Genomic DNA, 23145 nt, shown 5'->3' on the forward strand with positions numbered 1-23145 from the left:
TGTTGGACCCCGACTGAGTGGCCTTCACCTGATAATCCTCTTTCTTTGGGGCAGGGCAGGACTCTGTTCCAGGAGTGAAAGCCTCTTGCATATGTTTGTCCTCACTGTCTATGGCTTCTCATTTTGGGATTTGCTTTGTTTCAGAGCCAGGGTACTATGAAGACGGGGCTTTTGGAATTCGCATTGAGAATGTTGTCCTGGTAGTTCCAGTGAAGACCAAGGTGAATAATTTTGTGTTTCTTTATTTTTAAATTCTTTTAAACTATTTATTTATTTGTTTTTTTGGCGGGGAGGCCCATATCTTGGTGCTTTTTGGTGCTCGGGGCTTACTCTTGGCTCTGCTCTCAGGGATCGCTCCTGCTTGGGGACTACATGGGGTGCTGCAGATAGATCACAGTTGGCTGTTTGCAGGGCAGCATGTAAGCCCCGTCTCTACTGTGCATCTCTCTGGCCCTTGGTTTGTATTATCTTTAACATTTCTTTATTCTTCAGTGGGGGAAGATGAAGACTTTGGGCTTGGAACCAAAGACCTTGTTCATTCTGGGCCAAATCTCTGATATTGGAGCCTTTCCTGGGAATTGCTCTCTTACAAAAGCAGGAAGAAAGCACTCAACTGGGACCCACAACCGGAATGGAGGGATGATGGGTTGGAGGTCTTGAGATTGCTAGAGAGGCACCGTGTTGGTGATCCTCTTGCTGGGGGAGGCTTCCTTATTATTTTATTTATTTTGCATTGTTTTTGGGTCCCACCCAGTGATGCTCAGGGGTTACCCCTGGCTTTCCCTTCAGTAATTACTCCTGGAAGTGCTCAGCAGACTGTATGGGATGCTGGGGATCGAACGCAGGTCGGCCACGTGCAAGGCAAATGCCCTACCTGCTGTATTATCGCTCCAGCCTGGGGAATGCTTCTTTAAAGGCATTTCCCAGACCCTAGGCCAGAATCCCTGCAAACTGTTCAGCGAACGCCTCTAATCCCGTCATGCCTAAGGCTCCATGGATTCTGGTTTTGGGTCCCAGTTCAATGAGGGATTTCTTTCTGCTTTTGCAAAAGAGAGCAATTCCCAGGGAAGCCTTCAATATCAGAGAACAGACTTTATTTTGGCCCCAGAATGAACCAAGTCTTTGGTTTATCTGCTACAGTAGTGGAGGAAACTTGAGTTATCCCCTGGCCCAGGCCCACAGGTAACGCAGTGACAATTGTCTTACCCCCAGATGTGCCTAGCATCAGTTATTTACAGTAGGTGGTGGGTGGTAGGTGGTGGATGCTAGGCATAACCTCCCGTTGATGGTTATGACAATTGGACAGTTCGAGGAAATGAACTTAAGGTCTTCCGGGAGGTTGGCACAGGGATCCACTCTCCTATCCCAAATTAAAGTTAGTGTTCTTTCTTGGGTTGGCTTGGGCCTCACTAGTGGTTCTGGGGATCGCCTTGGCTGCACCTTGCTGGTACTGGAGAGGCCGTGCTGTGCCAGGGATTGAAGCAAGGGTTCCGTGGACACCTGGACACCGAGCAGCCCAGCGTGTGCTCCAGTTCTTTAAGTCAAACCCCCACCACGCCCCCAGTCAGTGTTCTTGATGAAATCCTCCTCAAGTCAACTCCCAGCAAAGACCGTGCCAGGGAGAGGAGCCCAGCACCCTCCTGTGTTCATTACACATGAGACAGCCGACTTGCTGGTGCCTGATGCATTTGGCAACTTGGCTCAAGTCACAACGTGTGATTGATTGTTGGGGAAACAAAGACCTGGGGGCCCTCTACCTTAGCAGAGTTTTGAGAAGCAAAACCAGAGATGCTCTGAGCCCCGAGCCTGGCCCTCACTCGCACCCCTGCCTCTTGTCTCAGAAGCCTTTAGCCTGTGAACCTGCAGCTGAGAGCACAGCTGTAGCCTCTGCTGGGCTCTACCTGGTGGCACGGGCCGTTAGCACAGGTGACAATCTCTCGGAGGTGGCATCAGGTGTGCCCCTCAGGCCTCCTGGGCCTGCTCAGAATGGTGAACGGCTCACACTTCCTCATTCCTGGTGACAGCGGGCTCTGGGGGCTGGTGGGGTCGCCCTCATGGGGACTTATCGTGGCGAAGGGGCATCAACGCATCCTGTTCTTCCTTCTTCCACAGTACAATTTCAATAACCGGGGGAGCCTGACCTTTGAGCCTCTGACTCTGGTTCCGATACAGACCAAAATGATAGATGTGGATGCTCTCACGGACAAAGAGGTAACGAGCCCGACTTGGAAGGGGGCAGAGGGCTCGCATGTGCTCAGGGCTGGCGGCGAAGAGCCACCCGGCATTTCTCTGCCTCCTTATTCTGATTGAGAACTCTGCTCCCATCCCACCCCCAGTAGAGTTTGTGGGTGGAAAGAGTGTCAGTGCTTGTGGGGGAGCAAGAGGAGGCAGGAGCTGGAGCTGCACTGAGCCACCTTGAGCAAACATGGGTCAGGTATTTTCCCCACAAAACAGCCGTCTGTGTGTGTGTGTGTGTGTGTGTGTGTGTGTGTGTGTGTGTGTGTGTGTGTGTGTGACCGATCCCACTGACCCAATTGGGGGGGAAGGGGTGTGTGTGTGTGTGTGTGTGTGTGTGTGTGTGTGTGTGTGTGTGTGTGCATGCATGCACGCATGCAGCTGTTGCTGATGCCACTGACCCAATGGTTTTCTTGGGGGGGAGGTGTGTGTTTGTGTGTGTGTGTTTGTGTGCGTGCACGCAGCTGTTGCTGATTCCACTGACCCGATGGTTTTCTTGGATTGCACAAAAGATGAGTGAAATGTGTGTGTGTGTTTGTGTGTGTGTGTGTGTGTGTGTGTGTGTGTGTGCGCGCGGCTGTTGCTGATCCCACTGACCCGATGGTTTTCTTGGATTGCACAAAAGATGAGTGAAACAAGGAGCCAAGTCTCCAAAGCGTGATGAAATACTTCACAGTGTGGGGGCTGGCTCTGCAATTCCTTCATTTGTCACCTGATGGCAGCAGAGGGCTTCCTTTTAACTGAGCAGGGGCGCGGGAGGCTATGGACCCAGCTGCTGTGGTCCCCGCCTCCTCCCTTCCTCTCCCCCAATCCAAACGTGCCCTGGGAGTTTTTGCTGTGTCCCCCAGGTTGCCTGCTGCTGTTCCCTTCTCTGCTGAGCAGTTTCGGGCAGTGACCCCCTTGTAACCCTGCCCGGCCTTGCTAGGGACTCAGCATTTTGCTTGCTGAGAACCAAGCCTCGGCAGGTATTAGGAGGGTCTTATCAGTGGGGAGTTGGAGCCCTGGCTGGGTCCGAACCAGTTGTCAACACCACCTGTCTGTTTGCTTTCCTGCCTCCTTGTGACACCTGGCTGGACTTTAGTATTGGTCCCGGCCGTAGCCCCTAGGGGCACCGCTCTTCCCAGAACACTGCCTTCTCAGACGGCGGCTGACAAACCCTTCTCCCCAGCCTCGTTGCATTGGGGTGTGTGTGTGTGGGGGGGGGGGTCCGGTCCAGCCCTCCTTAATTAGACAGTGAAGAGAACGGATTATGTCCTCTGGGTAAATTGCTTCAGTGTGGCCTTCAGGGCCGCCCAGAGGAGCAAACCCAGCCGTTTATGGCTTCCGCGTTGCCCCTCGTGGATCCACGCCCCCACCCAAGGCACGTCTGCACCTGCCCCATCTCCCGTGAGCGTGGCTTCCAGGGGTGCTGCTGTCCAAAGCCCCGAGCCAGGACTTGCTGTGGGGTGTTTGCGGGTGCCCAGCAGTCATCTCAGCTCTGTGTTTCTCTGTGTTTCGTCCCCTCGCAGTGCGACTGGCTCAACAACTACCACCAGACCTGCCGGGATGTGATCGGTGCGGAGCTGCAGAAGCAGGGTCGCCACGAAGCCCTGGAGTGGCTCATCCGAGAGACACAGCCCATCTCCAAACAGCACTAACGCACCCGCCCGGGTCGGCTCCTCAATGCTCTGGAGAAAGGAAGGCTGTGGGCGACCCTGGATGGTCCTTCTCTCCCCTCCTCCCCTTCCTCCCTCTTTTCTTTGAAAAGACCCGGGAATAGTTTTATCCTCTTTCCTATTTTCTTGCAAATACTTGATCTTTGATGATTTTTTTAAAAAAAAAAAGAAAATTGGGGACGCGAGCCACAAATAAAATCGCTGCAGCAGAAGGCAGGTCCCCATAGGGCCGAACACTTGGTCCAGGAGATGTCGAGCAGCCACAGAGAGTTCTCCGGCCCACGAGGGTGAAGTAAAGAATTCTCTGCGACGGTCACGTTCCAGGTGCTAGTCCATTCTTCATGATCACCTCACTGCTTATGAGACCGTATTTATGATCAGCGAATAAAATGTCAAAACGTTCTTGGTCTCCACTGGCTCTTTCCTTGGGGCACTTCCATGCGGTGTGTCTGATGAACTGACATCCAGGTTAGTGGCCTCGGTGGGTGGCAGATGTCCTCTAGGTGACATGTGCCCTCTAGGGAGAGGTCCTGGCTCCCTATAAGCTTGCTGGCTGCATTATAAGCCTCTTTTTGCTATTTTCTAGAAAATGCAATGTATTTTTTAATTAGAATTAGCTGCCATTGCATATTTTTCCTTGTTCCTTTCACTTTCCTTTTCATCCACCAGGATTTCTGGAGACCATATCCCATGCAACCATTTATATGCAAATTCTTGTGTTAGGTCTCTTTAGGAAACGATCTAAGACATGTTTTGGAGATATAACCACTATTATCTGTGATGTGTTGATTTTTTCAATTTACTTTTTCTGTATATTTTTATATATTTAGAATTTTTTGTATTTAGTATTAAGTAATAGTGTATTTGAGTATGTTTCAGTATAAGTACATACTTAATGGGTGAGTGTGTATTTGCAAGAGTGGTTGTATATTTACCAAAGAATATGGATACACTTGTACATAAATCACATACACACACATTGGATCACTATATATATATATGTATATATATATATATATATATATATATATATATACAATATTTGCTTTTTGCAGGGCAGGGTCATGTAAGCATTGTTCAGAGGTTCTGGAGGCCACTCCCTTCAATACTAGGTAAATCAATCTGGGCCGTTCTTTTCTTTCTTTTTTTTCCCCTACTGGTAGCTCTAGATGACATTTTTAATGACTAGGCTGTTCCATTGTGTGCCTATATTCTTTAAAATGTAATCTCATTAGGGGGTTGGCGAGACTAAACTATAAACACCTAAACCGTAAGCACTGTCAGGGATGAGCACTGAGCACAGAGTGGGGAGTACACCCTAAGCTCTTGCTAGGTGTGGTCCCCAAACAAAAAATAGTATCATTAAATAATTATATTTTTAAAAGAGAAATATGTTTAATCCTTTGATCATTCACCAAAGCATAGTTGGCAATGCCCATTGCTTTAGCTTGGGACACAGAACATGCAATAAGCCAATATGTATTTCCCGTTCAGAACCAGGCAACACAATTTTACTAATGGGGTAGATTAAAATGGACAGCACCAACACTCCTCCTCTCCCTTGGAGTCAAGGATCAGAGACTCTAGCGTGCTCTGTGGAAGGACGCAAGATCCATGGTTAGTTCTCGGGTTAAGTTTGTAACAAGGCCAGGAAAGCAGAGGAGCAATAATTTTGTGATCCAGCAAATATTAATTCCTGAATACCCTTGATTTGCACTTGTTCATCTTCATAACGTATTTCAAAATATTGGCCTTAGAAGTTTCTCCTCAAATGATGGAACATATTAATCACGTTTCTCATTCATCATCCCGCTAAAGGAATTCATTTTGTCTCTCTGATAGCGGAAGGTTTCCCCCTCTCGGGAACTGGGAGCAGAGAAAAGCAGTTGATCTGGAGTTTTAAACAGATCGTAAGTCAACTGTGACGGCAACTCCACTGTTTGTTCATCAGGCTGTTGAGCCTGTCACTCCCCAAGGCAGCCTCAGAGCAAGTTTGATTTAATTGGCTCTGACCCAAGAAGGGATGTTTCCTGGTGCCAGTGCCTGGACCTGCACATCTTGGCAACAAGTCCAGGGGATATAAACTAGACAAGATGGTCCCAGAAAGACTGAGGATCAAACTAAAACTCATGTGAGGAACTCGGAAGTGGGGGAGATGTGGGTCAAAGAACAGTTCTTCTTAACTTTCAAGTCAAAAGAAATAGGTTAAATTTATGGAAAACTCCAAGGGAGTTGATCTCATTTGTCAGGCTCACTTTGTCTCTTGGGAAGTTCTAAGTTCAAGACAGGATTCACGGTAGAGTCCAGGTGTGGGCTATTGGCCAGGAAACCTCGAGCTGACTGCCTTGTCCCACCATCCCGTCAGCCCCGAGTCAGCCCCGGGGCCCCGTCTGGCACCGAGCTGCCACCACTGACAGTTGTCTGATCCAGTGTGAGAGGCCAATTGTGCTGAGGGACAATTTTGCTATTTTCTAGAAAATGTAATGTATTTTTTTTTTCTTTTTGGGTCACACCTGGCAATGCACAGGGGTTACGCCTGGCTCTACACTCAGGAATTACTCCTGGCGGTGCTCAGGGGACTATATGGGATGCTGGGAATCGAACTCGGGTCGGCTGCGTGCAAGGCAAACACCCTACCCACTGTGCTATTGCTCCAGCCCCGAAAATGTAATGTAGTTTTTAATTAAAAACTAGCTGCTATTGCTCTACTTTTCCTGAGGTTGTATGGCTGTGTTGAGGGACACAGCAGCTGGGAGTTTATACCCGTTAAGCATGAGCACTTTGTGATATCTTTCTGGTTGCTTGAGCACTCAGCTCTTGAGGGATAGATATAGGTAACAGGCTGGCGGAGGGAAGAAGAAGTGGGTGACTGATAATTCAGTAATTCATTTCCTAGAAGCTAGGAATCATGTTTCCGTCTGAAATTAACTGTGTGGATGCAAACAGATGTACTCTTGTGTCCAACCAGCCTCAATTCCTGTCCCCTCCTGGCTTGTGTGTCAGTTCCCACAGCAATAGGGAGACTCCTAGTCTCTCCCCTCCTTTTATTCAACCCCAGGGTACATGTCCAGCAGTGTCAGGATTGCCAATCTGCAGCATGGAAGGAAACAATCAACTCGAGTGCAGGGTTTCTCTGCAGTTTCTTTTTCTTTTTTAAATTTTATTGAATCATCATGAGATATGAACTTTCTGGGAATATATCCCGAGGATGCAAAAAAGCACAGTAGAAATAACATCTGTACCTATATATTCATTGCAGCACTGTTCACAATAGCCAAAATATGGAAACAACCCAAGTGCCCTAGAACAGATGACTGGTTAAAGAAACTTTGGTACATCTACTCTATGGAATACTATGCAGCTGTTAGGAGAGATGAAGTCATGAAAGTTGCTTATAAATGGATAGACATGGAGAGTATGATGCTAAGTGAAATGAGCCAGAAAGAGAGGGACAGACATAGAAGGACTGCACTCATTTGTGGAGTATAGAATAACATCACATGAGGCTGACACCCAAGGACAGTAGATACAAAGGCCAGGAGGATTGCCCCATAGCTGGAAGACTGCTTCATGAGCGGAGGGGAGAAGGCAGATGGAATAGAGAAGGGATCACTGTGCAGTTTCTTTGTGATGGTTGTTTGTACTTGACTCCTTGCCAAAGTTACCTATGTCAACACTACATTTCAATTCAATGAGATGGACTCATCCTGTGTCACATCTTGGGATTCCTTTGACTTCCTTAATGTCTTTGCACCCATTAAAGTTCACTCTGTGTTGAAAGGCTCAGTGGGTTTGGGTCAGTACAGACCTTCATGTTTCCACAGTGATAGCATCCCCTAAACAGTTCCACCACCTTCTTCACCCAGATGTCCCAATTTCAGGCTTCCCTTGGCTCCTGGCTCCTGCTGACCTTTGCACTGTTTTCATAGTCTTTTTTTTTTCTAGACTCACATAAGTGGAATCACACAATATGTATATTTATTCAAATAGACTTAAGTTAAATATTTAAACATTCAGGATTCATTCATTCATGTCTTTGTGATTTCATAGCTTAATTTATTTGTATAACTGAATATATATATTTAATGCAGTCATCTTTTGGTTGCTTTCCAATGTATAAATATTTTTATTTAAAAGGGGATTTCTTTTTCTTTGCTTTCCTCTTTCTGGGGAGCAAGGGGGCCACACCTGGTGATGCTCAGGGCTTCCTCCTGACTCCGCTCAGGCATCACGCCAGGTGGGTTCGGGAGGCTGTGATGCTGAGATTTGAATTGTGGTCAGCTGTGTGGAAGGCAAACAGCTCCTGCGTTATCTTTTTGGCTCTGGAAATTCTTTTTCTTACTAAGAAAAATCTTGATTTTTTTCCGTTTAGAGAAGTGGCGTGTGAAAAGCAGGCTGATGCAGAGGTTTGGAACATGCTTCCACAGCAGGGAACAGCGTGTCCTAGCTGTGAGGCGTTAGCTGAGAACACAACCTTGCTGAGCCTCTGCTCTTCTCTGCAAAGCGCGGGTAGTGGTGTCATCTTGTCATTCGGGTGTGAGGACAATGAGGAGTCTCCTATAGCATCTGCCCCCAAATGTCAACTGAGTGTTTGCACCCATGACTTCAATCTGAATCGCCTTTTTTGGGGTGGGAAGGGAGAGATTTGGGTCACCTGGGGCTCAGGCGCTATTTGCAGCGCGGTGCCCTAGGGTTGCCCGGCTGAGGGGACTGTGCAGGGCCAGAGACGGACCCTGAGCCCACGGACCCAGAGCGTGTGCTCCGACCCATCGAGCCGTCTCTCTGACCCATGTGTATTTCTTTAAAGTTGTCATTTGATGGAGGAAAAAAAAATGCACATGCCTCATCAAAGTGAGATGAGACACAGGCTGGCGCTTCTCTGTAGATTGCGTGAAGAAGGTTTTTGCACAGGTGCAGCTTGTGTCTGAGTTGTCAGATGTAGAACACCCCACGTCCTCATTATTTTTTTTTATTATTATTGAATCACCGTGAGATACAGTTACAAAACTTCCACGTTTGAGTTTCAGTCATATAATGATAGACCACCCATCCCCCTACCAGTGCACATGCTCCACCACCAATGTCCCCAGTATAGCCCCCCCCTTTCCAGCCCTCCCCCTGCCTCCATGGCAGACAAATTCTCCCATACTCTCTCTACTTTTGGGCACTATAGTTTGCAATATAGATATGAAGAGGTTATCACGTTTGGTCCTTTATCTACTTTTAGCACACATCTTCCATCCCGAACAATTCCTCCAACCGTCATTGACTTGGTGATCTCGTCTCTATTCCAGCTGCCTCCTCCCCCAGCTCATGAGGCTGGCTTCCAACTATGGAGCAATCTTCCTGGTCCTTGCGTCTACTGTCTTTTCATGTCATTCTCCTATTATGTTATTTTATATTCCACCAATGAGGGCAGTCCTTCTATGTCTGTCCCTCTCTTTCTGACTCATTACACTTAGCATGATACTCTCCAGGACCATCCACTTAATAAGCAAATTTCATAACTTCATCCAAGCCCTCAATTATAGAAAAACCAGACCGAGCCTACCCGGGTGCTGTGATCTGGGACAGTGGCGCAGCCCCAAGGGGGTTCTGGTCTGCTTCTTTCACTCACCTCTGCTTCCAGTTTTGCCCTGAGGGTTAGTGACGGACAAACTTGCCCAGGGCCCGAGTAGGTACTGATCACACATTTCTTTCTTTTTCTTTTTTCTTCCTTTTTTTTTTTTTTTTTTTTGCTCTTTGGGTCACACCCGGCAATGCACAGGGGTTACTCCTGGCTCTGCACTCAGGGGTCACTCCTGGCGGTGCTCAGAGGACCATATAGGATGCTGGGAATCGAACCCCTGTCGGCTGTGTGCAAGGCAAACGCCCTACCAGCTGTGCTATCGCTCCACCCCCCCACCCCCACCCCAATCACACATTTCTGAGCAAGAGAAAGGTTTTGAGAAAAAGGCTGCTGAATCCTGGGAGATGCTTGGAAGACCCCAGGGGAGGGCGTGTGGCTTCCACAGCTGCCAGAGAGTCTGTTTCTCTGGGTTTCGGGGGATTTTTTGGGATTTTGCAGCAACCACCTACAGAGCAGCCCAGCAGAACGAGCTGCCAGCAGATGGCAGTGTGGCTCTTTGGAGAGAGCTGAGCCGGCGTCCCTGAGGGTCGACCAGAGACTCAGCAAATCCTGGTGAGGAGCCTTGGGAGCTCCTCGGCTGCGGTTCTTAGAGTTAGACACCAGCCCATGATTCAGGGAGGAGAGGAGGGAACGTTGACTCCACAAAAACGGACTGAAAACAAGCCCTGACTGGGTCAGGAGAGACATGTCCCCCTCAAGAGTCCCTCCCGCCCAGACACTCGTCAGGGTGTGCTCTAGCAGAGATGTGACACTGCCACATGAAGCCAGGCACAGGGCATTCGTCACGTGAGTGGAATAGCCGGGAAGCTAATGGGAACCTCCTCCGGCCGCTGTCCCTGGTGCTCTGTCCATCCATGCACCCTCACCCGCTTGCCTGTACCTTGGGACTCTGCTGAATCTGTTTGCCTCCTTTCAAGCTAGGGGTTGCAGGCAGGAAGGTAGGCGGGTGCAGATGGGAGAACCCTAACTGAAACCTACACCAGCCTGAAGGCCTGGGGGCCTTTGGTACAAAAGACCCATCTCAGGAGCCTGGAAAGCCACGGAGATGCAGAATCGCAGACCCAGCCTCTGCTAGTAGTACAAAAAACCTCGTGAAGAATATCAAAAGAAGACTGTAGCACTGCCCTCCAGTTGTTCATCAATTTGCTCGAGCGGGCACCAGTAACGTCTCCCCTGTGAGACCTGTTGTTACTGTTTTTGGCATATTGAATATGCCACGGGTAGCTTGCCAGGCTAGCTACCACAGGTAGCTGCCGTGCGGGCGGGATACTCTCGGTAGTTTGCCGGGCTCTCCGAGAGGGACGGAGGAATTGAACCTGGGTTGGCCGCGTGCAAGGCACATGCCCTACCCACTGTGCTATCGCTCCAGTCCATCAAAAGAAGACAAGTGAAGAAGAATATCAGAAGAAGACAATCAACTGCTCCAAGCTGTGCCCCCAGCAGCCACCCTACCAGAGACTTGGTGGGGGGAGAGGTTGGGAAGTCTGCATGCAATTTACTGGCAGAAAGGCTTGCCGCTTCTCTCTTGACATGGGCACTTCTGTACTCAGGGTTTATCTCCTCATTCTGGGCAAAAGGCGTGCAGGCCCCCTTGAGAGGTGAACTGGCCCTTCCTCCATTCTGGAGAAGTCTGTGTTCTCCCTTGAGCACTGTTTCTTTATCTACCTCCCCCTCCGCTCTCCTTATTTCCCGATAAACTTGTCTTACTTTGTCGTCTTCTGAAATTCTTTTCTGTGAGGGGCAGGCTAAGGACCCCAGACACCCAAGTGAGATTAGGACTGACCTTCCTTTCCAGAGAAGAGCCGTTCCTCCGTCCAGCCTGCATGCGCGGCGCCCCAAGTGGCCGGGATATTCTCCCATGTCAGTTAGGGTCAAGCGGGCACGAGACACCGCTTCCCCCAGAGGCTGGCGGGAGGTGAGTCTGTGCCTTGCAGGGGCTCATCACAGACGGTCATCGGTCCTGAATTTCCCAGACACTTCCCGGGGTGACAGAACTGGGTAGAGGGAAGTGGTATATTTCCTCCTCGAGGCTGCCATCTCTCTCCCCACTTCACATAAGCCACCCAGGAGACTTGCCCCTCTGCCGTGGGTGTGCAGTCTACCAGCGGCAGCTGCTCCCATAGCCTAGACTCGCCTATTAAAAAAAAAAAAGAATTAAAACAAATCAAACCCAGAAGAACCGAAGGAAAGACACTGGGAGTTCCCATTTGCCCAGTCCCATATATTGTCTGTCTTATGGGCACAGGTGATTAGATTTATATCACAATCCAGTCCTGGTGGATGCAGTTTGTGGCTTTTAGCAGTGAACAATGATGGGTACTGCTTCCTGTGGGATCAGTGTTTTCCCTGTCTCCATGCTCCTGTGTTCAGTCTACTCCTATCTACTTTTTCCCTTATGCCCTCAATCCCTGATTCCTATCTCTAGGGTTCTGTCTTTTCCAGAATATCATGTAATGGAAGCATAAAGCATGTAACATTCTTAGATTGCTAACCTTCACTTAGAAATCACATAGAAGGTGCCTCCATGCCATTTCCTGGCTTAATAACTCAGTCTTTTACTTATATTTATTTATTTATTTTTGAGTCATATCCGACAATGCTCAGGGGAAACTTCTGGCTCTGTACTCAGGAATTACTCCTGGCGGTGCTCAGGGGACCATATTGGATGCCGGGGATAGAACACAGGTTGGCTGCGTGCAAGGCAGTTAGTTGCCCTCCCTGCTGTATAATCGCTCCTGCCCTAACTTAATCTTTTTTTTTAAAATAAATTTATTTATTTTTAATTAATGAATCACCATGAGGGTACAGTTACGGATTTATACACATCTGTGCTTATGCTTCCCCCATACAAAGTTTGGGAACCCATCCCTTCACCAGTGCCCATATTCCACCACCAGTAAACTCAGCATCCCTCCCATCCTCCCCAATCCCATCTCCCCCCCACCCCACCCTGTCACTGTGGCAGGGCATTCCCTTCTGTTCTCTCCCTCTAATTAGCTATTGTGGTTTGCAATAAAGGTCCTAACTTAATCTTTTAAAGCACTAAACAATACCCTGTTGTGTGGATGTCTCACAGTTTCTGTACCTATTCACCTACTGAAGAGCTTCTTGATTGCTCCCAGGGTTTTATTTTGTTTTGGGGCACTGTTCAGGGCTTACTCCTGGCTCTCTGCTCAGGGTCACTCTTGGTGGTGCTTAGGGGTGCCAGGGATCGAACCCTGGTCGGCCACGTGCCAAGGGCAATCAATGCCTTGCTTCCAGCCCTGTTCTCAAGGTTTTATCCTAACAAAGAATGCTGTTATAAAGATCCACGCACAAGTTTTGATGTGGGTGTAAATGTTCTACTCCGCTGGGAAAGAAGCAAGGCGCACAACTGCTAGATCTCACGGTGAGAACATTTTCAGTTTTGTTGGAAACTGCCAGCCTATTGTGTAGAGGGACTGAAGTCTTTTCATTGTCACCGGGAACTGCAAAACTGTCTCATCTCTCTTCCCTTCCCTGGGGGACTCTCCCTTCCTCTCTCGTTGTCTTAGATGAGGGAATCCCAGCTGAATCTCACCTCCTGCAACAGGAGAGTAGAGGGTGAAGGATCTCGCTGCTGTTTCCAATGGAAACGAGGCCTTTATGCTATGATATCACTGCAGGTTTATGTTCACCTTGGCTCCAGTGCTTTTTCTACCCCGTTTTACACGATGTGCTTTGTATTCCAGGGCCTCCAAGAGTCTGGAAGCTTCTGTGGTCTGGAGCTCAGTACCAATACGATCAAAATCCTTTGCTGAGACTCCCAGGGAAGTTTTTTCACAGTCATAGCCAATTGGGCTTTTCTCTCTCCTCAGTTCCACCCCTCAGAGCATACCCAAGATGCTGAAGGTCGTCTCCGCCTTCCTGACCTGCTCCACCCACAGCCCCAGACAATCTGACAACGTTGAATGCAAATCTGATTCTGAGTGCCTCTCACTATCAGTTCTGTTCTTCTCTTATGAGCACTTCTGAGACGGGGCTCGGGCTTCTGAGAGATCCCCCCGGCCTGGCACACAGCTGTGTTTTCCTGCTCCTCCCTCTGTGTCTCTTGGGCTGTGAGAGGGCAGAGGTGCTCATTCAGAGTGCAGCTTACTCACCACTTACCAAACGCAGGAACTTGGCGTGGTTCCTCCCTTCTCTGAACCAGAGTATCATCCTTTCTTGAAAGGAAATGGAGCGGCTAATGATGTTTTCTTGTACAAATCTTACGCCCAGGAGATGTTCTGTCAGTAGGCATTCCTGTCTCCCACCTTTCCCTATCAGCATTCTCGGGATGCTCCAGCTTGATTGATGCCCACGGTTGGCATCAATCAGACCATGGATGTGTGTTTTTCTCACCACCAGACTACAAAGCTCCATGCTTCTTCCTATCTGGTGGGTCATTCCTTCTGGCCAGAATTCCCACCTGTGCAGAGCTAAGGGATGCTTCTCACCTTCTTCTCTGTGGCCCTGGAGCTGTGCTTTAGTGTTGCTGCCTGCTCCAGGGATCATGGTTAGGCTAGGATGGTTAGGTGAGGGATCATCCCCGAACCTCCCAACCTGTTTCCCGCTGAGGTCTACATAGTTCTCTTCCCAGGGTAGACAGGTCCACTACTGCTTACCCTTCCTCAGCACTGATCTCAGTGGATTTGGCCCATTACCATCCTGGATGCCTGATTTAAAGGTAATAACGGTGGGTCCCTTGCAAAAAACTCAAAACAAAACCAAAATAAGAAAATTCACCGCTGATGGTTAGGAATATTTGGATCCTTGGGATCATGGTGAAAACTGGCAGAAAGATCTGTACAAAGTGCCTATTTTGAATAGAGTGATAGTATTAGAGAATGTAGTATGTTCTTTGGACATAATAGTATTTTAGTCTTTCTTTACCATTTTTATCAAGGTACCATGATCTATGAGACTTTCATGCATACGTGGTTCTAACACCGCACTCACCACCAGTGTTTAATCCCCCTCCACAATGTGCCGAGAACCCCTCTCATCCATCAGCCCCTCCCCTCCCCATAATCTCATTTCTATAGAAAAAATTTCTGATGCCTTTGGCCATTATTCCCTTAATAGGTTTCTTTATATCTCAAGTATGAGAGAGTCACTGTCACTGTCATCCCGTTGCTCATCGATTTGTTCCAGCAGGCACCAGTAACATCTCTCATTGTGAGATTTATTGTTACTGTTTTTGGCATATCCAATACGCCACGGGTAGCTTGCCAGGCTCTGCTGTGCGGGCGAGATACTCTCGGTAGCTTGCCGGGCTCTCCGAGAGGGGTGGAGGAATCAAACACGGGTCGGCCGCGTGAAAGCATGAAAGGCGTGAAAGCCCTACCGCTGCGCTATCGCTCCAGCCCATGAGAGAGTAAATACTTATTTTTCTGAGTGCTACCTCTTCTAGATGCAACATGCTCTTTATTTTTGTTAATTCTCCCAACAGGTGGATGCTATTAATAGTCCAGTTTTACATTAACGAAGATAAAGTAGAAATAAAATGAAATGACTTTTTCAAGGTTACACCTGGTAGCCTGACTTTAGAGACTGCTGCTCTCTGAAAGGCAGTCAGTCACCTCTCCTTGCTTCCAAGCTGATCTCTTGTGGGTAGCTGATGTTTACAAATTTGGGTTTGATGGAAAGGCTTGGGTGCCGTGGGGGTGGGGAGCACTCTTGGTGATTTTCTTAGTTCCAGGCTTTTTTCTTCAGGGGGCAAGGACGTACTCGGGAGTGCTCAGAGGTTATTTCTGGCTCTGTGTTCAGGAGTAAACTATACTGGGACTATATGTGGTGTTGGAGACCCAAGGGGTTGACTGCAGGCAAGGCAAGTGCCTAAACTCCTTCCTTATCTCACTGGCATCTTGGTGATTCCCTGGTATTTGCCATGATTATGGGTCAAGGAACAGCACGCCCAGACGCAGATACTCCAGATGTGCTGGGGCAGGCAGGTGACCTACGGGACCAGTGGGTGAAAATAATCCATTGTCATAAAGAAAGGTCAGTACTCTATCTTCCTTCAGCCCAGTGTGCAAGTGGGGAGTTAGGAGATGGATGTGGAAGAGACAGAGCTAATTGGCACAAATGCTCTTCATTGTCTTATAGCACAGGCTCATTAATTAAACCAATGCTCGGTGTGACTGTAAATTAAATACTGAAGATATAAAGTCTCACGAGGCAGACCTGAAGTGATTTTCTTATGTGTTAGTATGCTAACTTAGGACATTATTTCAAACCAAATCCACTCTAGGACATTTTGCTTGCTTCTATCTGGCCTCTTCTCAGATTAGGTTCTGAAACTGTGAGTTTATGAGGTCTCCTAATCTCTCTGAAGCTCTTCTGTCCACACTTTCTCACTGATCGTCTATTTCAGTGGTGGAAAGGGAAGAGAAATCAGAGTGAGTCTCTGCCGATGAAGAGCCTGAAATAAATTGAAGGTAGAGTTTGCTGACTGGGCAGGTATAAGGTCACATTATGTGCAAGAGAGGAGCTGTACCAGCTGATTCTCATTTGCAACTATCACAAACTCACTGTCTGTATACAGAAAGGTGGGGAATGGACTCCACTTACCTAACCAACGTGTTTCCTTGCTGCACCATAAATCATTAACTGGACTTGTCCTTTCTCCCTCATGTTCTCCTTTTAAGTGTTTTCCTTAGGGCTTCTGTCTCTCCTTTCCATCTGGGTCACTCACCTCCTCCCATATACACATCTTCTGCCATGCTTTAAAGTCCAGAAGAAATGTCACCTCCTCCTGAGAGACTGTCATGATTTTTCCTGCACTCCAGGTTGAAAAGATTCTTCCAAGCACTGTCTGAACATCTCCAGTGGTTACTCCATTTTCTATGTTGTATTTTGTCTCTCACTTTTTTCACAGCCACAAGCCCCTTTCTCCTCCATGTTGTCATTAGCCACGGCCTGTTTCCCTTAGCATGGCCAGGATGGGAATTGTTTAATGATGCTGTGCATATGGCCCCAACCAGGCTCTGCAGTGTGCTCTGTGCAAAGCACCTAATCTTTATTCTGGGAGTTAGATGTGGGGAGGGGTAGAAGGGGTGAATGGAAGTGGGATAAGGAAAGAACATGTATGCACACTCACACAGAAACAAGACGAGAAGATTCTAGGTAGCCTAGCTCCTGATCGGGGACTGGTGAAGGCAGTGCCCTAGAGAGTTGAATTGACATAATAGGGAGCTCAGCCTTGTGTATCTGGGGAAGGTTCTGTTGAGCAGAGGGGGTTTCATAGAGACTTGCAGACTTGTGGGGTGTAGAGGTGGGCTGTACCGGAAGTGGCAGTCATGTTTCTCTCCCCATCACTCTGAGAGACAATTCAGATCCCTGTTCTGGCGTGACTCTGTCTCTATTTCACCTTCTGTATCCAGTATGATCAAGTGACCAAAATTTGGGATTTGAGTGACTTTTGGACCCCACATCTGGCTCTCTGACCGAGTCCCTTTGGGAAATCCATCAGAGCTTTGGTGTTTCCATTTTGACAAGACTCAGAAGGGACTGCAAGGCTCTACATGCCAGCGACAGTTCGTGGCAGCGCCAGAGCCACCTGCTTCTCGCTGTCTGTGAAGAAGAACACAATCAGAGAGGCTCTGTGAACAGCCACTCGGGACTAGGCTGAGTCACAGGTTACATGCCAAAGCAGATGTGTCTGGAATTAATTAAAAACACTCGATCTCAGGAATAGCTCCACGGAGAGCACCTGTCTTGAAGGCGTGAGGCTGATGGTTGAAACCCCCAGAAGCACCCCACCTGCCTAGTGCTATTCTGGCAGCATGACTGTTGGGGATCCTGGTGAGCACCACAGCCAAGTGTGTACAAGAGCTTGTCATCATAGTACAATAAGAGGAAGGAAAGGGAGGAAAACAAAACAAGACACAAATACACTCTCACTAGCCTTTCCTTCTAGAATTGGTTAAAGTTCATACACATATGTATATAAATTCATATATTTCCTCTGTAATATATGTATTTAAAAATTTACTCTCTTACCAATATAAAATGAACTTGCACCCACGATTTTATTTACCATGTAAAAAAGGAATTCATGTTATTCCCCTAGTCTTGACTTTTGTCTCTTTGATCATTTTGATTCTCTCCATGGGTCTTAACTCCTACTGTATGGGTTATAAAAATTTATTGTGTGTGTCTGTGGGAGTGTGTGTGTGTGTGTGTGTGTGTGTGTGTGCTGGGGAGTGGGGAAAGGGAAAGCCAACAACCTTGATTTTCAAAAGGTGCATCTTATTTTATAGATCTAGTATGTTTTGTTATCAACTTCCAAATGAATGACAAGCCTTAATTAGACTTGTAAGGGAGTTCCCAAAGGGTGGGTGTTATGAGAGAGACAACTAGAAGTAGCAAAGGGGAAGAGATCTTGGCAGGAATCTGAGGGGGCCTGTGTACCTGAAAGGAGCCTGTGTACCTGAAAGGAGGCCAGTGACTTCACTTGTCAGTATCTACCAGGCACTTCCTGCACCCAAAGATGCAATGTGCAAAGTGTCAGAAGCCAGAGGATGACAGAGGCAACTATGATGATGGTTCTTCCTGTCACAGGGCTGACTCTTGGCCCAACCTGCCTACTGAACACCTTGATTTAGAGGCCAGAGATGCCAGAGCAGATGCTGAAGCAGCTTGGAAACTTACCTTAAGAGAGAGGGCTTAATAAGAAGGAAAATCTACAGTGTCTGAGGGAGTTATTTTTAAGTTTTGTATTGGGTCACACCCAGTGGTGCTCAGGGCTTACTCCTGGCTCTAAGCTCAGGGAGTACTTTTGGCAGTATTCTGGGACCATATGTGATGCCAGGGATAGAACTGGAGTTGGCCGTGTTCAAGGCAAGCACCTTAACCCCTGAACTGTCTCTCTGACTAGCTGACGAGAGGGATGGTGGAAGAAGTCAGACTTATTCCTTGAGACTGTGAGAAAACTCATTCATTCATACCACAACTATGTATTGTGTGCCCTGGGTGTAGGCACTGTTTTTGATATTGGCATTGTAGGCAATTTAAATAAAAAGGAGGGTGGAATAAAATTTGCAAGACCTGGACCTAAATAGTTGTTTTGCTTCTGCTTACTGACTGGCTTTGGTCCTCGAGAAAGATCTGAACTTACTTTATTTTGGAGTGGGTGAGAATGTTCTGGAACAGAATCCCTTCTTGATCACCGTTGTCCCTTCTTGGGCCCAGGGGAGGGCAACAAGGTGCTGCTTTCTCATTGTTTCTTGAGATTATGCCCAGATGGGTAAGGAACAGCAGAATTATATTGAATTTCTTCTGGGTGTGACCTTCTGTGGCAGGTGACGGAGGGATGCCCACAAGACACAAGCCCTGTCATTCGAGAATTAAGAAATGAACTGCAATAACAGACTGAGATGTGAGTCAGATATCCCACAGCTGTGGTTCAAAGAAGTTGAACTGCCAACTTTATTAAAGATGTATGTTTCACTTTATCTCCTGTGGGTATTCTTTTTAACATAGAAATACATTACGGTAAAGAGTAACACATTTCACTTTATGTTAGTCAAAAGCACTTTATGTTTACCTTGGTCATGGTGACAAGGTCATATTTAGGTTTCCCAAATATTTGTGGGACTTAATCTACCAACCAGACACATTTCTGGATGCTCAAAATAAAGATAAACATGGCTTCAATTTTACTGCTGCAAAAGTTTCTGTAAAGAAAGCAAACATCAACTTGTACAAATAAGCCCTGTATATGCAGTGGCTGGCTGGGGTCTATTTTTCTCTATAGAGTTTTCCTATATCCACGCACTTAGGATTGCAGTTCTTTCAGGTACAAAGTTCCTCTCCTTTTGAAACTTTGTATTCATATTTATTATTATCTGGGTAGCAAGAAGACACAGTCTAGTTGATGAAAATCATAGCTTTGATATGAGAAATATATTTTCTTACAATGCTGAGACAGCTTTGGGAGAGTAAAAATTTAAATTTTGGTTTTTTATGAACCTTATAGAAATCCTTAGCTTAGAGAGAGCCTCCTGAAAATTTCAGCATGCGCTAGATACAGATTATTGAAGTCCCTGCCTTTAAGTAATTTATAAACTGGAGAGCATGAGTTTGTGGTTACTGGTCTAAAAGACAAAATGTGTACAGAAACTATGGCATATTTAGAAGAGAATGATATCCTGGCTTTGTGAAAGACAGTAATTCAAAAACAGCTTAATGGGCAGGGGTATTGTTAGAAACATAGACCCTGGTAATTGGTGAATTTCAACCCAAAGACAGTACAAGAGAACTCAATGGAATTGTGTTTGAATTCAAATAATGGTGGGTTTTAATTTATTATTCTCTCTCTCTCTTTTTTTTTAAGGTTTTCAGTGACTATTGTACCAAGCAAGAAAACAAATAGGTCCAAAAGACAGTGGTTGTGAAATCTTTAGAGAAAGGAAAGTTGCAGAAGTAACATGATTTAAAGAGGTAAATGAACACACTGAAGTAGTGAAAACTTTTTTTTAATCTCTGATGGACACACTAGGCATGTTCTACTTTAACTCAGTTCTACTGCCTGGTGTTTGGTTTTCCCAGGGTTACAAACCCACTCATGTTGACAGCACTTCCTGAATGACATCCAAACAGCACTGGGGAGTTATTCAGAACTTTGAAAAATTCCACTGAGACCTTTCATTTCACTTCACAGCTGAGGACTTAGTTGTAGCCTTTTATGGAGTAACTCTCATATGTTAGAAACAGCAGGAAGACTCTCACCTGCTCAGAAATGATTCAGTCACCAGGCAGAATACACTTTGATGGCTGCAGGAAAGAGCTATAGCCTAAATTTATTTATGTCATCTAAGACATATCTTGATAAAACCATCTTTCAGAATGAAAATCAGATTCGGAAGATGAAAAAGTGTTTTTTTAAGGGAAGTTTGTTTGCCTTGACATGATCACTTGAGGGCATCAATTTGAGTCTTTGTATCCAGAATTTATTGAACTGTAGAATGAATATACTATACATCACCTGCCTTAGGCATTGCATTATAAATATTTCACGGCTTTAAATATGTGCTGTGATTAGGCATGTGCTTTTGTAGTCAACTGCAGGAGGGTTAAAACAACAAAATAAATATTTTCTTTCATTTCTCCATGTTTTCATCTAGGGGCTTTAAAAAACATCACATATGCAACATTTTTTATCTTCAAAGCTAGAGTTGTCCTGATAATATTAGAATGAAACATTGGGAATGAGATATTGAGACTTAGCCTTTACTATTCCATTTTTACCTTAAAGAAAATTCCTGAAAATGTTTATACAAGTTCTCAACTATTTCACATTTTTTTGGGGGGGTTATTGGATAAAACTGTTTTAAAAGATTTTTAAATGAGTTATTGAGTTAAGAATTAACGTCCAAGTGAACTCAAAATAAAATGAATGAACAAGTGACATTCAAGAAGCTTTATATATATATATATGCATATATATATATAAAGCTTAACTTACATTTTGAGTAATTTAATATAAAAGTTTAGAAGGGACAGAGAGATAGTAGACATTAAGATGCATGTCTTGCAATCCCAGCACCATATGGTCCTCTAAGAACTGCTGGGTGCAGCCTTGGTGGCCCCCAAACAAGACCTCAGTGGCCCAGGTAGTCCCTGACACTGTAGGACCCGAGCAGCACTATATGATTGGGCCCTTGCATTGGACAGCGGGTCAGGCTCATGGAGAATTGCCAGAGGGACTCCCTGGATCTCTTGAATGTTGCTTGGAAGATCTTTTCCATTTAAAACAATATAACAATTAGTGGTTGCTGGTACCTGAGACATCAAGATCAGATTGGTTTGAAGCCTCACATATGAGGTGAGGCTTGGTCATTCATTTCCTCCATCTTTACAGGGAATGCTGCTTAAGAAAGCAGTAAAGTCAAGTTGAAGAATAACTATAATATAGCAGAGAAGTAAGGAGTACAAAAGAGAAAGAGAAAAATATTTATAAAAGAGAGAATCACTTCCAGCTGAAAGAATCAGTGAAGGCTTCTTAGAATTATGGAGACGAAATTAAATTCAAGAAAATGCTACAATTATAAACCGGGCAAATAGTGTGAGGCATTATGGCAGCTCGTCCTGCGGTCTGACTGAAGCATCTGGAACATGAAGGGAATTGTAAGGCAACAAAGGAGAGTTTATTGGGGATTTTAGAAGTTAAGGATTTTGTCCTTTTGTCTGTCTTCCATGTAGATATTATCCACCTGTTCTACAACATGAAAACTTGTTCTAACATTGTAACATAGATGTTCTAAACATGTAACATAGATGTACTGAAGATGTGTTTAGATATATAGTACATGTAGAGTTGTTGATTTATAATGATGCAAACTCAAAACCTATATAACATTATAATCATCATAAGTAACATAGCACTATAGCACTGTCGTACAGTTGTTCATTGATTTGCTTGAGCGGGCACCAGTAACGTCTCCATTGTGAGACTTGTTGTTACTGTTTTGGGCATATCAAATACACCACGGGTAGCTTGCCAGGCTCTCCGAAAGGGACGGAGGAATTGAACCCAGGTTGGCCACATGCAAGTCAGATGCCCTACGCTCTGTGCTATCGCTCCAGTTCATAAGTAACACTATGTTACTTCACTTTATAAAGCAACCTCCTTATATTCCCTAACTCAAATGCCATTCATGTAGATTTGTCTTTAGTGCTTTTGTGTATATACCCAGGAATAGCCAAGGTCTATCTCAATTCTGACTTTATGGATAAACCAAATAGATCATAATAGTTTATTCTCAGATCCAAATCCTCCCTGAGAATTCAAAAGCACATTTCTCCAATTTGCTTGAATGTTTTCTTTAAATAAGGGCCTTTAAACAAAAACCTTTTTTTAAATTTTTATTAATTTTTTTATAAGAAATATTTTATTGAATCACCGTGAAAAATAATTACAAAGCTTTCAGGTTTAAGTCACAGTCAAATACTGATTAAACCCCCATCCCTTCACCAGTGCACATGTTCCACCACCAAGAACCCCAATACACCCCCTCCCACCCCACCCCCCATCTAAGTAGCTAATGATATTCCCTTTATTCTCTATATACTTTGAGTACATTCCATATTTCCATACAGAACTCACTATTATTGTTTGGAAATTTTCCCCAACAATCAGGCCTGCTGAATAGGCATCATCTAATAATTTCTCTTCATTGCTGAGAGTGAAGACTTTGAGTCCGTGCGCGGCCTAATATTTTAGCTCAGTTCACAGTCAAAATGGATGGCTGCAAGAATCCGCTCTGGTGCCAAAATGGGTTAGGAGAACTCAGGATCACAGTCTTTAGGTGCGGAGGGTCTGCTGAACAAACAAAAACCTTTTAAATAAAGTTCTTTCATTGTCTCGGTTTGGTTGAAAGCATATGGGATAAGAGAAAGACATGATTAAAAGACAGAGGACCTTTCACCTAGGGCATTAGTTCTAGAACCCTCAATTTACTCAGCTATACCTTTAATTCCTTTCCAGGGTTTTGATTAGCATTTAGAAAACAATCATTTAAAAAGTATCTTGCAAATATTGCCTATTGTCCTATAGGTATGCACTATGTCCTTAAAATTTCAGGCCAGAAAGAACTTGCAGAGGTTATCTGCGGCAAATGACAT

At 45.8% G+C, this 23145-nt stretch overlaps 1 protein-coding gene across 4 annotated transcripts in view; it reads left to right on the forward strand.

The window, feature by feature from the left end:
- Nucleotides 1-4292, forward strand: part of XPNPEP1 (X-prolyl aminopeptidase 1) — a 49636-nt gene extending 45344 nt beyond the window's left edge. For all 4 annotated transcript variants that reach the window (XM_004611931.3, XM_055119447.1, XM_055119448.1 and 1 more), the window contains 3 exons: nucleotides 145-221; nucleotides 2113-2211; nucleotides 3744-4292. In XM_004611931.3, coding sequence (XP_004611988.2) covers nucleotides 145-221; nucleotides 2113-2211; nucleotides 3744-3872 — 305 coding nt within the window. In that variant the 3' untranslated portion in view covers nucleotides 3873-4292. The remainder of the gene's footprint in view (nucleotides 1-144; nucleotides 222-2112; nucleotides 2212-3743) is intronic.
- The last annotated feature ends 18853 nt before the right edge of the window (nucleotides 4293-23145 follow it).

The sequence above is a fragment of the Sorex araneus genome, chromosome 11 (assembly GCF_027595985.1).
Source record: "Sorex araneus isolate mSorAra2 chromosome 11, mSorAra2.pri, whole genome shotgun sequence".
Taxonomy (NCBI): domain Eukaryota; kingdom Metazoa; phylum Chordata; class Mammalia; order Eulipotyphla; family Soricidae; genus Sorex; species Sorex araneus.